Source organism: Diorhabda sublineata, chromosome X, assembly GCF_026230105.1.
Source record: "Diorhabda sublineata isolate icDioSubl1.1 chromosome X, icDioSubl1.1, whole genome shotgun sequence".
Classification (NCBI taxonomy): domain Eukaryota; kingdom Metazoa; phylum Arthropoda; class Insecta; order Coleoptera; family Chrysomelidae; genus Diorhabda; species Diorhabda sublineata.
The window spans coordinates 23,082,912-23,095,636 of NC_079485.1; the positions used below are offsets into that span (position 1 = coordinate 23,082,912).

General features: G+C 31.0%; 1 protein-coding gene across 1 annotated transcript in view; it reads right to left on the reverse strand.

Moving 5' to 3' along the window:
- Positions 1 to 12,725, reverse strand: part of LOC130451061 (uncharacterized) — a 45,489-nt gene that overhangs the window by 18,604 nt on the left and 14,160 nt on the right. The window contains exons 2-4 of the mRNA XM_056789859.1: positions 6,370 to 6,451; positions 5,831 to 5,972; positions 4,870 to 5,745 (exon numbers count right to left, since the gene is read on the reverse strand). Of these exons, the coding sequence (XP_056645837.1) occupies positions 4,870 to 5,745; positions 5,831 to 5,972; positions 6,370 to 6,451 (1,100 nt within the window). The remainder of the gene's footprint in view (positions 1 to 4,869; positions 5,746 to 5,830; positions 5,973 to 6,369; positions 6,452 to 12,725) is intronic.

Consider the following 12,725-nt stretch of genomic DNA (forward strand, 5'->3'; position numbering starts at 1 on the left):
CAACAACCGGTAGAGAACAAATGTGTCCCTGTGGAAACATACAAACAGTCGATACCGACGCTGATTTTGTACATGATTGCTTTTTTATATCACTAAACAAGACACGTACACTTACAAGCTAACAGGGTCATTTCAAAACAACTCAAGTGTTAGTCTTGGCTCGTTTCCCCTAAAAATAATGGCTCTAAGATTTCATAATATGGAAATTCCGCGCTAACAACACGGATTCTTGATTTTTATAGTTACACCTAGACATTTTATCTTGTTAACTTTTACTACTCCGTTCAATAACCGTAAAAATGACCAACCATTATAGTGACATGCAAGTAGTTTTCCAAAATGTTGCAAAGAGAAGAGCCGATGTTAAAAAGAATAGTGATTGCCAAAAATATATATTATATTAATTGGTTTTTAATATTTTTTCGTTGATTCTAATTTTTGTATCACAATATCAAATTCCTAGCAAACACACGTCACAGTTACTAGTTTTTCATAATGGAAGCATGTTCCAAAAAAAAAAAAGATTTACAGTAGCAAAAACACAAATGCCAATATAGAAGAAGTAGACAAAACAAAACATAGTCAAATGTGAAAGGGTATCTTGTCACACAACAAATGACGCCTAAAAATATAGTTGAAAGATTAACAACAAAGGAAGGAAAAAGTAATGATAGATGAGGTGACATTGAACTTGGGAAGAGCGGGAATACGATATGACATTATAAGATGGAAAGGTATAGTGAAGGGAGTGGAGAAAGAAGAGCAAAACGGAAATTGAATAATTGATTTGAATTTTGAAATTATGTGAGTATGACAGAACTATTAAGTCTTTTATACTTCCAGTGAAAGTATTTTTTTAATGTAATGAAGCGTTGTTTTTATATAAAAGTATATTTCATATATCGGTACTAATAAATATAAAGAAAGATCGTGCTATGAATAGAATTTTTAATACGATCTTAATAATAAATTTATTAAAAAATGAGAGTCAACGATATTCACAATAATAAAGCGGAATAAAAAATAAATAAATATCAATATTATAATTATTTTCAAGATGTGAAAACAAAAAAGAAGTCAGATAAATACTCAGAGAAGGGGGGCAGTACAAAAAAAATGCTTTGAAGTGTTCATATAAATTAAAACAAAAATGATTAAAGTATGGATGAAAGGATACAAGAATGAGATACCAATTATTTTTCAATGTTAAACAGGGATGATCATTGTACATGGAAGTGAGCAGCAATTATTTCTAATTCGTAAGTTTTATAATGTTCTGAATATCCCAAAAAAAAGCTGAGCTTGATCACCAGATAACTTTAGGGAAACAAAATAAATTTATTGGAAGCAGTTTCTGAGAATACAAATAAATGAAATATTAATAATATAGAAGTGAAAGAAGATAAAATCATCCAGTGGAGTAATTTGTCTATAGCTTGTCCATTGAGAGAAGATTTTATAAAAGCTGCTTTAATCTCGAACTCATTTATTGGTTGGATGAAAAAGTAGTGTACAAGTTAACATAAAAACAACAAATGAAAAATATATTCGAGATAGATCGGTTATAATAAAAATAAAAATAATTTAAATTAAATAGAACAAACTTTACTATCATTATCAGCATTACATTATGCCATTTATAAATTATTAAAAATCACATACTTTAAAAAAATTGTATAGTCATTCAATTAAAGTAATCACTAGACGACAGTCATTTTATTGGAATAATATTTACAGGTATTTCGATAAATAATTCAAATTCAATTCATGTAAACGTCACCGCATGTTTACATTTAATCATTTTGAAAGGTTTTGCCACCGTTAAACATAAACACTTAAGTATTAGGTTACATTTGATTAAAAACACTAACACATTAATCGGAAAAAAGGGTGGTGAGTGACAACACACCCTGTACAATCTATTTATACTTGCCGTTGGGTTGATTATTTACTGACATTGTTACGGTCTCTTTCATAATAATATTGATGATGACCGGTCGGAGTATTCAAAGAATACACCCTCTAAATTACTTTTATCATCAAGATATTGTCATTCTGTATAAACGTGGCTTTGTACTTCAATGTTTCACTAAAGGGTTGAAATATTTTGCAATTAAGTATTAAATAGGGTTTAGCCCGCCTTTTTCCTCCTATTATTGTTTATAGGGAAATATTTTTTTGCATAGTCAAAAATATTAATTGAATTTATTGAAAAAGGAATGTATCTGACAGAAATTGATCCTAAAAATATGGAATATCATATATGTACAATAAATATCAAATGTAAAAGGTAGCGTTAAAAATATGCATTTATGCAAAAAATATTTATTTTCACAGTTATTTCAATTAATTAACATGACTAAAGTGAGGTTTTTTAATCAAAATAGGATATAACGAATAAAAAATTATTGTATAATCCATTGTGAGTATTTTGTGTATGAAAAGGATTTGAGATGTTTTAAGTTCTTCAGAATTCAATTCAAAATTTTATCGAAAGGTTGCAGATTCACTCACAAACAAGCAACGAAGCAAAGTGCAGAGGAGAATGTAATAATGTCAAAATTTGACTAGTTGGAGTGGAGGAATATCATTTTTTTGATATAAAAAATGGAAACAAGTAAAGTTGATCTTGAATTGTAATGATATTGGGGAAAGTTTCAGTCTCTAAAATTCTTGTCAACAAAAGCTTCGTATTGTTTTACTTGTTTCTATGTAGCAAACTTATTTTTTATTCGATGAGGAATTACTTGAAAAGCGGCAATCTAATACATCCCCCAGAAGTTTCACTTCCTCTTAACATACAATCGTCATATTGAAGAAAATTTTGTTAAGCTTATTAAATGGAAAACCAATGGAATTTTTGGCGAATACTCAAGTTGTAGGCATTTCAAACCTATTCTAAGTAGTGATAGTTCATTAAAATCCTTAGATTGCAATTAGAAAGATTTTTTTTTGTAAAATTTAGGTAAGATATAAACATAAATTATCCTTTTTACAATTTGAATCACTTAAATAGTTTTTAGTAATCACTATTCTTCACTCTAAGTTTACTGATCATGAAATTCAGACTGTTATTTTCACTGTATAAAGGGACTCGTTATAATTACGTCAATTTCAACCCCTCTTTAGGGAATATACCTTCATCACTTGTTAGCACTGTTCTTTATCCATTACAGACAAAAGAAGTTTTAGCTGGTATCCCATCCAATCAGCATATGATGGCCGACAAATAATAATTCATTCTTTTTCAATCACAACATATTAAAATTAGCCACAGGGTATTTTTAGTCATGTTATAGGGGGAGTTATTTATAATCCGCTCAATTCTATCGATTTTTTAGATACATACAAGTAAATTATTAGTGATCCGTTAGAATAAACTATTGTTTGATACACTGAGTAATATTCGTATGTAAACAAAAAGAAAATGATTTTTATATGAAAATTTTTTGAAAATATTAATTGTTTCAATTAGTTTATGACACTTTCTTGGGAAAATAGTCAAGGAATTATTTGTTTTTTGCTTTCCTTACACACATAGATGGAACTTGTGCGTCTCAAACCGAACAACTGTCTCAACTAAATAGGCGCGAAATCCGACTAGTGACCGGACGATCATGGACGATCCGGAGTGCCGCTTGTGCATGGAGAAAGATGAAACTGTTGAGCACGTTATCTGTAAGTGCCCAGTACTCACACGACCGCAGTTTAAACACCTGGGTAAGCCTCACAGCTTGCCTAATGACATCAAGCCAAAGCGCCTGATCGGCTTCTCAAAGAACATCAGACTTTGGTGACGTCAAGTGGGGTACAACGGGCCTATCTGAAGGCATATGTGCTTAACGGCCCCTTGGCCGCTCCCAATGCTATTATGAAATATGAACTCATAATAAGGTAATCAATAGCCTTCTGGGAAATGTAAGCTCTATCTTATGTCTATGAAGAGCAATAAGAATTTGCGGAAGACGCTGTAAATTTATCAACAAATTCAGGGAGAGAGGAGAACAACCTGGTGGAAATAGCCCAACGTTCATCTGGTTATAATTGATCGAATGTTAATTGACTGTACAGTTGGATTTTGAAGTGTTCTGAGGTGATAAATCAAATAAGGTGCATTTATATTGTGCTCGATAAATACGGTGATCTTGAGCCATATTAATGACACCCCTTCTCATTTTTGTTCGACAATCCTGCATGTCTAGAAAGAACCTGAAAACAATAGTGTTGAATTTCTGATTCCACGTTAATCGCTCTTGGCATCATTGAAGTCGATGTTTTCAACGGTCCACAGTTAAAGATTAGACTAAATATGAAGTTCACATCCGTCTATAAGCCATTCGCATTTAACAGATTTTTTCATGTTCTCCAAACCATTGAGCCATTGAACCATTGAAATAATAACTTTAGGCGACTATCTCGATTATCTATTATCCTGCTGACTGATCCTGTGCCTGTGACTCTTTATAATCTATCTTCTTGGTGCCATATCTGATCAAATCTGACAACAGTTTCCACACTATTATTTATTCCACCAGCAATTTTCCAGAACGGCAACTCAACTTCCCAAAGAGCAGCTTTTAATAGAAACACGTACGTAAACTATTTTTGAATTAAAATAATATTTATGGGGTTCTTGAGTATATATACTTTCCATTTCTTCAAATGTAATGACTTTTATTTTTGTTACATATAAGTGACTTTAAGGTGAGAAATCAAAATAGTCCTATTTAGTGACGGAAAATCCTCCTAAATTTTGATGATATTGTATTTTTTATCAGAAAAACTTGAAATATGAAATTTGTTAAAATATTCAGCTCAAATAAATTTTATTTCATCAAATCATATATGAGAAATCTACTAATATTTAACTGTAATAGTCAAAATAACTTACCTGTTCCTCTTTCAAATCCCAGTTAGGTGTAGTATCAGATTTGTCATCAGTAGTTTCAATATCAACTTCATCGTCACTTTCTTCATCCTTTTGCGAAACAGTCCTTTCAACAATAGGTTGCACTGGTTTGAAAGCAGATTGATAACTTTTATCGATGGGAAAGAAAGGATTATCTTGAGGAAATAATATGGGATTGCGTTTCAACCACGGAAACGAAGAGTAAGAAGTGAAAGCTAGTGGTTTGTGATATATGAAATCCATTGCAACTCTGGAAATAGGTAAGGATAATTCTTGACAATTTGGAATTCTGGGTGCTGGAACAATCGGTTGAGGTTGTGGCTCAATTTTACTTTGTTTCGGAGACCGGCTGACTAAAGAACTGGCTAATAATCTCTTTCGAGTTCCCCCATTAAACATAGCCTTCACATCTTCCCAAGCGTAAATAATTTCTTCGGGAGGATTTCCACTTAGTTTCATGTGACGTCTCCATGAGTTAAAATTAGCCGCATCTGGTTGCACATATTTATCGTTAGCACTCAAGCGATGTGAATGAAAAATAAACTTATTTGGTGAAAAAAACAACCCGCACACTGTACATTTAATACATTTGGCTCTTGACGAGTTGTAACGCGAAGGTAAAAATGATCCTCTGCATCCCCAAGCGCATTCATGATGAACTGCAAAAGCAAAATCTTCTGGTAAACGTGGAGGTGCATTGTCACCAAGAAAACTCTTGCATAGACGTTCTGCTTCTCTTCTAGTTATCATTCCGCATCTTCTAGAGGACACCGGCATAGCTCCAGCTCTTCGTAAAATTTCAAGTTGAACAGGGGTGCACTGTACGCATGTTATACCTAAAAAAGTTGATAAAAATTTTCAAAAAGCTAATTGATTTTTATAACTAAATATTCCTTTCAGTTTAAATATTATTCATCTCACCTAGAGCTACACGACGATTGTGTATTTCGTTATAACTGAACTGTTTCAATAAGGTATTAGATATCTGGGCTAAACACAATCTCTCTTGGTTTTCAATAACTAATGACACAATTGGTACTCCATAGAGGACAACTGTCGAAACCTGAAACTTTTACATGGGTAAATTACTACTTTTATTCAGAAAGAAATTTATTAATACCATAGAATATAATAAAACACTCGTTAGACAAATATTAATAGTCGGCAAATAAGTTAAAATACATCGTATCAATATTGTTAGAATATAGAAGTACAACCTCTAAAATCATTATTCCCTTATATTGTATCAGCAAACTACAAGATTGAGTTTGACAGATTCATTACTGTACAATTGCCCTATTTCACCCAAACTAATAGACTTGGTCACAACTTTACTCAACTAACAATGCTGTTTAGTTTTACTTGCGGTGAAGAAAAAAAATGATAGAGGATCCTCTAAGGGACTGAAATGTAAAATTGCGAATATTTTGACATTCATTTTATTGACATATCAGACTTACCTGATTTGGTTTCGGCGTCAATTCTTTCTTTGCAACGCCAGGCTGGGGAGTTTCAGACATCCTTGGTTTCAATAATTTTATCCTTAAAACAAAATATAATATAATATATAAAATATTTTTTTCTAGCGGATATTATTTTTAAATTTCATTCCATAATATATAAGATGAATGGTTTTTTTCTTATGTATCACTCGATATAATGGACAAGACGAAGTACGCTGAGTTATATCACGAACATTTCCGTGCTATGATTCTTCATGACCTTCGACGTGGAATAAACCAACAGCAATTTGCAATGAGCACATATGTTTATTGCTAACGACGGTGTCTGAAAAATGGTTTACGTATTTTCTAGTTAATCCCACTCCTTTTAGAAAATCCAGAATGTGGGATAGCCGTAGCTGCCAAGATCTTCGTCTTCTATTTCTTCGCTCCTAGGTGTAGTGCTGTAGAGTTACATAGTGTTTCACACTTCGAGAAAATGTGGATAGAGGCTTCCTCCTTTGTGCAACAAAATTTTCGCATTATCTGCTAAGTCTAGAGTTTTCAGGTGTTTGTTGAAACGAGAGTGCCCGATAGAACTACTGTTACTATTCGTAGATTGTTCTTATTCATGTTGACACATTCAGGAGATCTCTGCATATAGTTTCCCAGGAGAGTCTTAGCCTGTCTCAGCTCCTGTAGATTGTCCCAATAATTCGTTTTGCTCCTATCTACCTTCTATTTGCTGTATATAAAAAACACAAGTAATGTTGAAGTCTATAAATTAATCTAGAGAAGCCATATTACATACACAAAACTCAGTTAAAGATGAAATCCAAGCAAATAAATTGTTTTCTTAGTAGAAACACAATAATGAAGTGCATGAACAGATTTTTCATAAAATATTCATCTGAAAAGTTCAGTTTGAAAAATCTTAAATAAAAGTTACATTTTGAATCTTATGTAGTATCGAAGGAAGGAGTGGAAAAAAAACTATGAATGGAAAACGAAAAGCGCATTTGTTATAGAACATAATCTGAGCCTGACAACTACTCTTAGTGTTCCTTGAGCCAAATGTTGAATATTCTATGTTGAAATATTTCCTATTCTGTTTATTTTGTTTTAAAATTGTAAACATTATTACGAGCTATGTGTTGATATATTAACTAAATTACATACATAACATATTTATTTATCAGCATACCGTTTTTACTTATTCTCATTTAGGATATGTAGCAAGAATTAAAAAAATATATATATAACGTCCCAAGGAAAAAAAACTAACATCGCATTATAACAAAAAGAGAGACAAAAAACAGACTACTTCAAGTATTATTTGTGCAACAAACAAGCAGCTAATTTCGAGTCATCGTTAATGAAAGTACCTTGTTCGGGTCAGCTGTTTTTTATGCCGGATAATGGTGTGTGTGATTATTCTCTACATTTTAACAACAATTTAGCAGAAAGTTTTGGGATTTTCATAATATGTATTTCAAAAGGTAAATATTAATTATTTCATTTGACTAATTTTTCAATACCTCTTTAATGTAATCAGAATTAAAATTTCAATTTTTTCAAACTGTTCATAGGTACACCAATTATGATGAATTTTTGTTGATAATTATTATTGAGAAATAATCAAAATATTTTTATTCGAGTTATTGAAAATATATTTCATATGAATACTTCGGAAAGTGGATTTTTGACCAGGGTCGACAGTTTTTGACATAAAAAAAAATTAGTAGGATGAAACCCATTGGGTAAAGAAGGGAATATAACGAAAATGGTGAAAATCTTGGTGAAAACTTGTTCTAAACACACTTTGTTTTTTTTATTTGAAATATTTTCACATTATATTGACATGAAAAATCGGAAAAGCACCCTAATTTTTGATCGAAAATTATCACGTCAAAATATTTTTATTTGTGCGGTGAAATCTCTACTTTTTGATGTTTCAAATAAATATTTCTTTTTCCATAGACCTTCTATATATGTTTATGTTTCCAAATCGTCTTAATTTTAGGTCTCTTCTGTTTCAAAATTAGTTTTCTTATAATTAATAAAAAGCATAAATGCAATGATTCAAAAATTTTTGGAACGGAATCTAATACACGAAAAAGAGAGTTTTTAGAAATGGTTCACATTCATTAGAACAAAAATCATTTAAGTAAAATTTATAGGTTCTTTTTGTAAATTTTAATACAACTACAAATAATTCGATTGAAGGCTGCTACATATTTTTCAGATGTAAAAACTAAGGAAAAATTAATTTTTCTTGTTAAAACAGATTTGTGTTTGATTTTATTTTTATTTGAATATTCATGATGTAGGTGATTGATTAATATAAATACGCAAATTGTCAGTGTCATTATATACAAGTTTATTTATTGAAATTTTATACTGTATAATTTTAAGAAATAGCTACAAATTGTACATAATTAAAAATATTTTTCGGGTTTGAGTTTTTTTTGCTTTTTTGAAATAATTTAACTCAGTAATGTATATTGTTTACACCAACAAAAAATGAAGATTTCAATGAACTAAAAGCCCACCGACTTTTTTAAAAAAAGCCGTATTTTGACATGAGAATTTATGTGCTTTTTCTATATTAAGTCCTAGTAAGGTAAAAAAATTAATATTTTAAATTAAAAAAAATTTTTTTGGGACGAAAAAAAGGGAACCGAAAAAAATTTTTTTCTAGAGATAAAAATCAAAAACATTATTATTTGAAATTTTCATATAAATTGTTCTTATAGTTTGGATCCTGTTTTTTCTTGTTAGTTGCTATGATTTCTTCGAATTTTACTTTAATAATATTTTGAGTCTGATTTATTTTATATATAATAATAAACTCTTTTTTCCATATATTTCTTTGATAAAGTGGAAGATACCCACTTTTATGACATAACGTATGTGATTCATGTCAAATAATTATATGATAATAAGGTTTTAATATACGAAGAACAAACAATCAACAGTTTGAATTATTCATATATATGTACATAATACTATTGCAATTTACATAATACAATTACAACTGCATTAAGAGAGAATAATCATCCCAAAGAAATGATAAATAACTTTCAAAAGAGAGATAAACAAATATTACAATTAATAAAAAACAAGATAGATCCTAAACATCACACACAGACACCTTAATATCATTAAAATAAATTGGGAAGATATCAATTTAGAAAAAAACTGCAATAATAAACCATGGAACAGCAGAAAACATACATCAATTATAAAAATTCATAGATTTGAAACAAAGTCAAATAGAAGAAGAAATTTTTTAGAAATGATTTATATACATACAATATATTAATGATGAAAATGACCCGGACAATTGAAGTAAAACTCATTTAATTTTATATTATAATATAACTTTATATAATTAGAATTGAGGGTGGGTCTCCCTCGCAAATTGGAATTTGAGCAGTGATATTTAAGAATACAAAATCGTATCGTTAAAGGACTTTGTTTTATTATCAATTGACAGGTTGTTACTATTAGAGTATATTTTGATCAAGACCGAAATTAGATTGAAATTTCGAAAATATTTTCTATATAAGTTAGAAAATACATTATTCTCAAGAGACCTAATCATTGATAATTTATTAACGAAGAAGAAGCATTAAGAAGTTTACAAAAAAAAACTTTGTTGAATAATGCTTAGTATAAAGGGCCTACCAATTTATAGATATCGTTAATTTTTTAAATTATTTTGATTGCTTTTTAAGTAACCAAATAATAGAATTTAATTATTTCAACAAATCAAAAGTTCATAGTGTTGCCTGCCCTTTGACTATTTCGAAATACCCGAAATTTGTTTGGGCATTTCTAATGACTTGTAATGAGCGAGATTTATGTACTCGTTTCTTATTCGTACTTTCAGTCCTAAATTTATCGATAGATCCCCTTCTACCTATCAATTTGTATGGAAATATAACATCAAACTAATCACGAATAGGTTTTGCGAAATGGCAAGGCGCGCGATCTTGATCCTATATCTCGATTTCCTACACTCCCTACCAAATATCCACGTTTTCTAGGCGTTAAGAATGGCCTTTTCGTATTCAAGGTGGATTCTTATCCGCTCCATAATCGACAATCCTGTCGAGTCATGCTAGGACAACCTGTATATATTATCATTTTTCGCGATTGGACATAATTCTTTAAACATAATAAAACTATTGAATTTATTTCAAACTTCAGGCTCATATAGTATCTATATATTCAGAAAGCAAACTTGCCGACTTACTACAAGCCTTATTCATTAAAAAATAAGAGTACGTGTTAGTCGTTTCATTCGAGATTATGTTTCATTCCACTTATCCTAAAACGGCTCATAGAAAAGCCGAGTTTGAATCCTGTTAAAATTAGAGATGTGATTACGAAAATTAATTAAATAAGGCGACAGATATAAGCAGAGTTTTATGATATCTATCGTACCTTGTTAAGACTAGTCTCTAATTCTATAAAGAGGACGATTACATTACTTTTTCTGTTGACGCGCGTTTCGATAACAAAGTTATCATCTTCAGAGACTGAAGACTGAACTAGGTTATCGAAACGCGCGTCAGATAAGGCAATTGTGAGAGTTGGTGTGGGGATAGTGTGAACAGTGTGTTCAGTAACAACAACTTGGAAGTAAATAAAAGATTGACTTCTTTAGATATTCGATATTAACAATAGAATATGTAGTTAGACATTTTTTTTTATTTATTTTTTTTATTTCATTATAATTGATAGATAATTATGTTGTTTTAATGTGGTCTTAAACTTTTGACCGGCAGTGTATATTTAAAAGAAAAACTAGTTTGATCATCACATACAGGGATTTCATCACTGTCGAATAAATCCTGTGTATGGAATAATAATTATTTCACTATATTATATTTCACGTGTTAAAATAGTCCCATATTATATAATTCAACTTTTGACTTAAATTATCTAACAAATATAAAAATTGAATATCACTTACTGTCACTGTTTCGTCACAATCCGAACGTAAATCCCAAAAATTGTCAAAGCTCACATGTACTAACACAACAAAAAAACTTCAAATTGCCAAAAGTTGTTAACTAGACAACCCTTAGACAGGAAATGAGAGTTTTTGTTACAAGGGAAATCACACTTTGAAAGCTCCGCCTTGAACACTGACTAGGGGCTGTGTTTACACTTCAACCCTCTGTTTTATCCAATAGAAAATTTGGAACAGCATTGACAGTAGAGAAATGTTTCCAGCCCTTGATAATTGACCAATAGAGCTTTAGATACATCTCGACGCTTTCCTTCAAAAATGTAAAACATAAATACTGTTTTTTAAGGATTTCTATATTTTAATCTTACAATCTTCTCGAGTGGCGATAGTGTTGATTACAAAAAAGTCTCTTTCTCCGTTAAAAGAGGAAGAATTCCAAATTAGTATTATCTCTGATATACTATGCGAACAAAGTACAGGGTGCATTCAATTACTACAGGCATAAAAGAAATTGATACAAATTAAAATATACACTATAGTGTACATAATACGTAAATATATACAAAACAAAATAAATTGCAAGATAACAAACAATCATAGTAATCTCATATCCAGGGCGTATATAGGCTTTCTCCCACCTCTTCATATAGTATTGGAAAGCATGCCGAAAAAAAGAAACGAACAATCTTCAGAGACTAAATTAACAAGGTAAAACCGTTCTTGAAAAATGACCAGACCCCTGGGTAATGCCTCAGGACGAAGTACCAAAAAAAGTTTGAAAAAAAATCACCTCAATATTGAGCTCTAGAAGCTGGTAGGATAAAAAAATCATACGAGAAATGAACAGATATGCCATCAAATGGTACACGGATGGCTCTAGAACGGCAGACAGAACTGAAATAGAAGTGTCAGGCCTAGAACCAAACACTCAAATCCTGAGAAACACACCAAACATTTTTCAAGCCGAGAATCCTGTATTTAAAATTGTGTCTAGTTCAATTTGATAGGATTTATCGTAAACAGGAAATCATCATCCTGTCCGATAACCAAGCAGCCATTAAACCTCTAAACTCCAATATCATAAACTACAAACTAGTTTAGAAAGGTCTGGACAAATTAAATGTGTGAAGCAAGAAAAGTAAAGTCACCCTGCAATGGATTCCGGGACACGCCGGAATGGAGGAAAACGAAATAGCTGACAGACTCGCTAAAGTAGGAGCAAACAAATCCTTTATAGGGTTTGAACCCCTCTGTAGCGTCAGGTACAGAATAATAAAGAAAGCTTTAGGAAAGAAGATAGATAGGGGTAAAACCAATTACTGGGAAATCTACAGGGGCTGAGATAGGCATAGACTCTCCTGGAAAACTATAACCAGAGAAGATCTGCTGA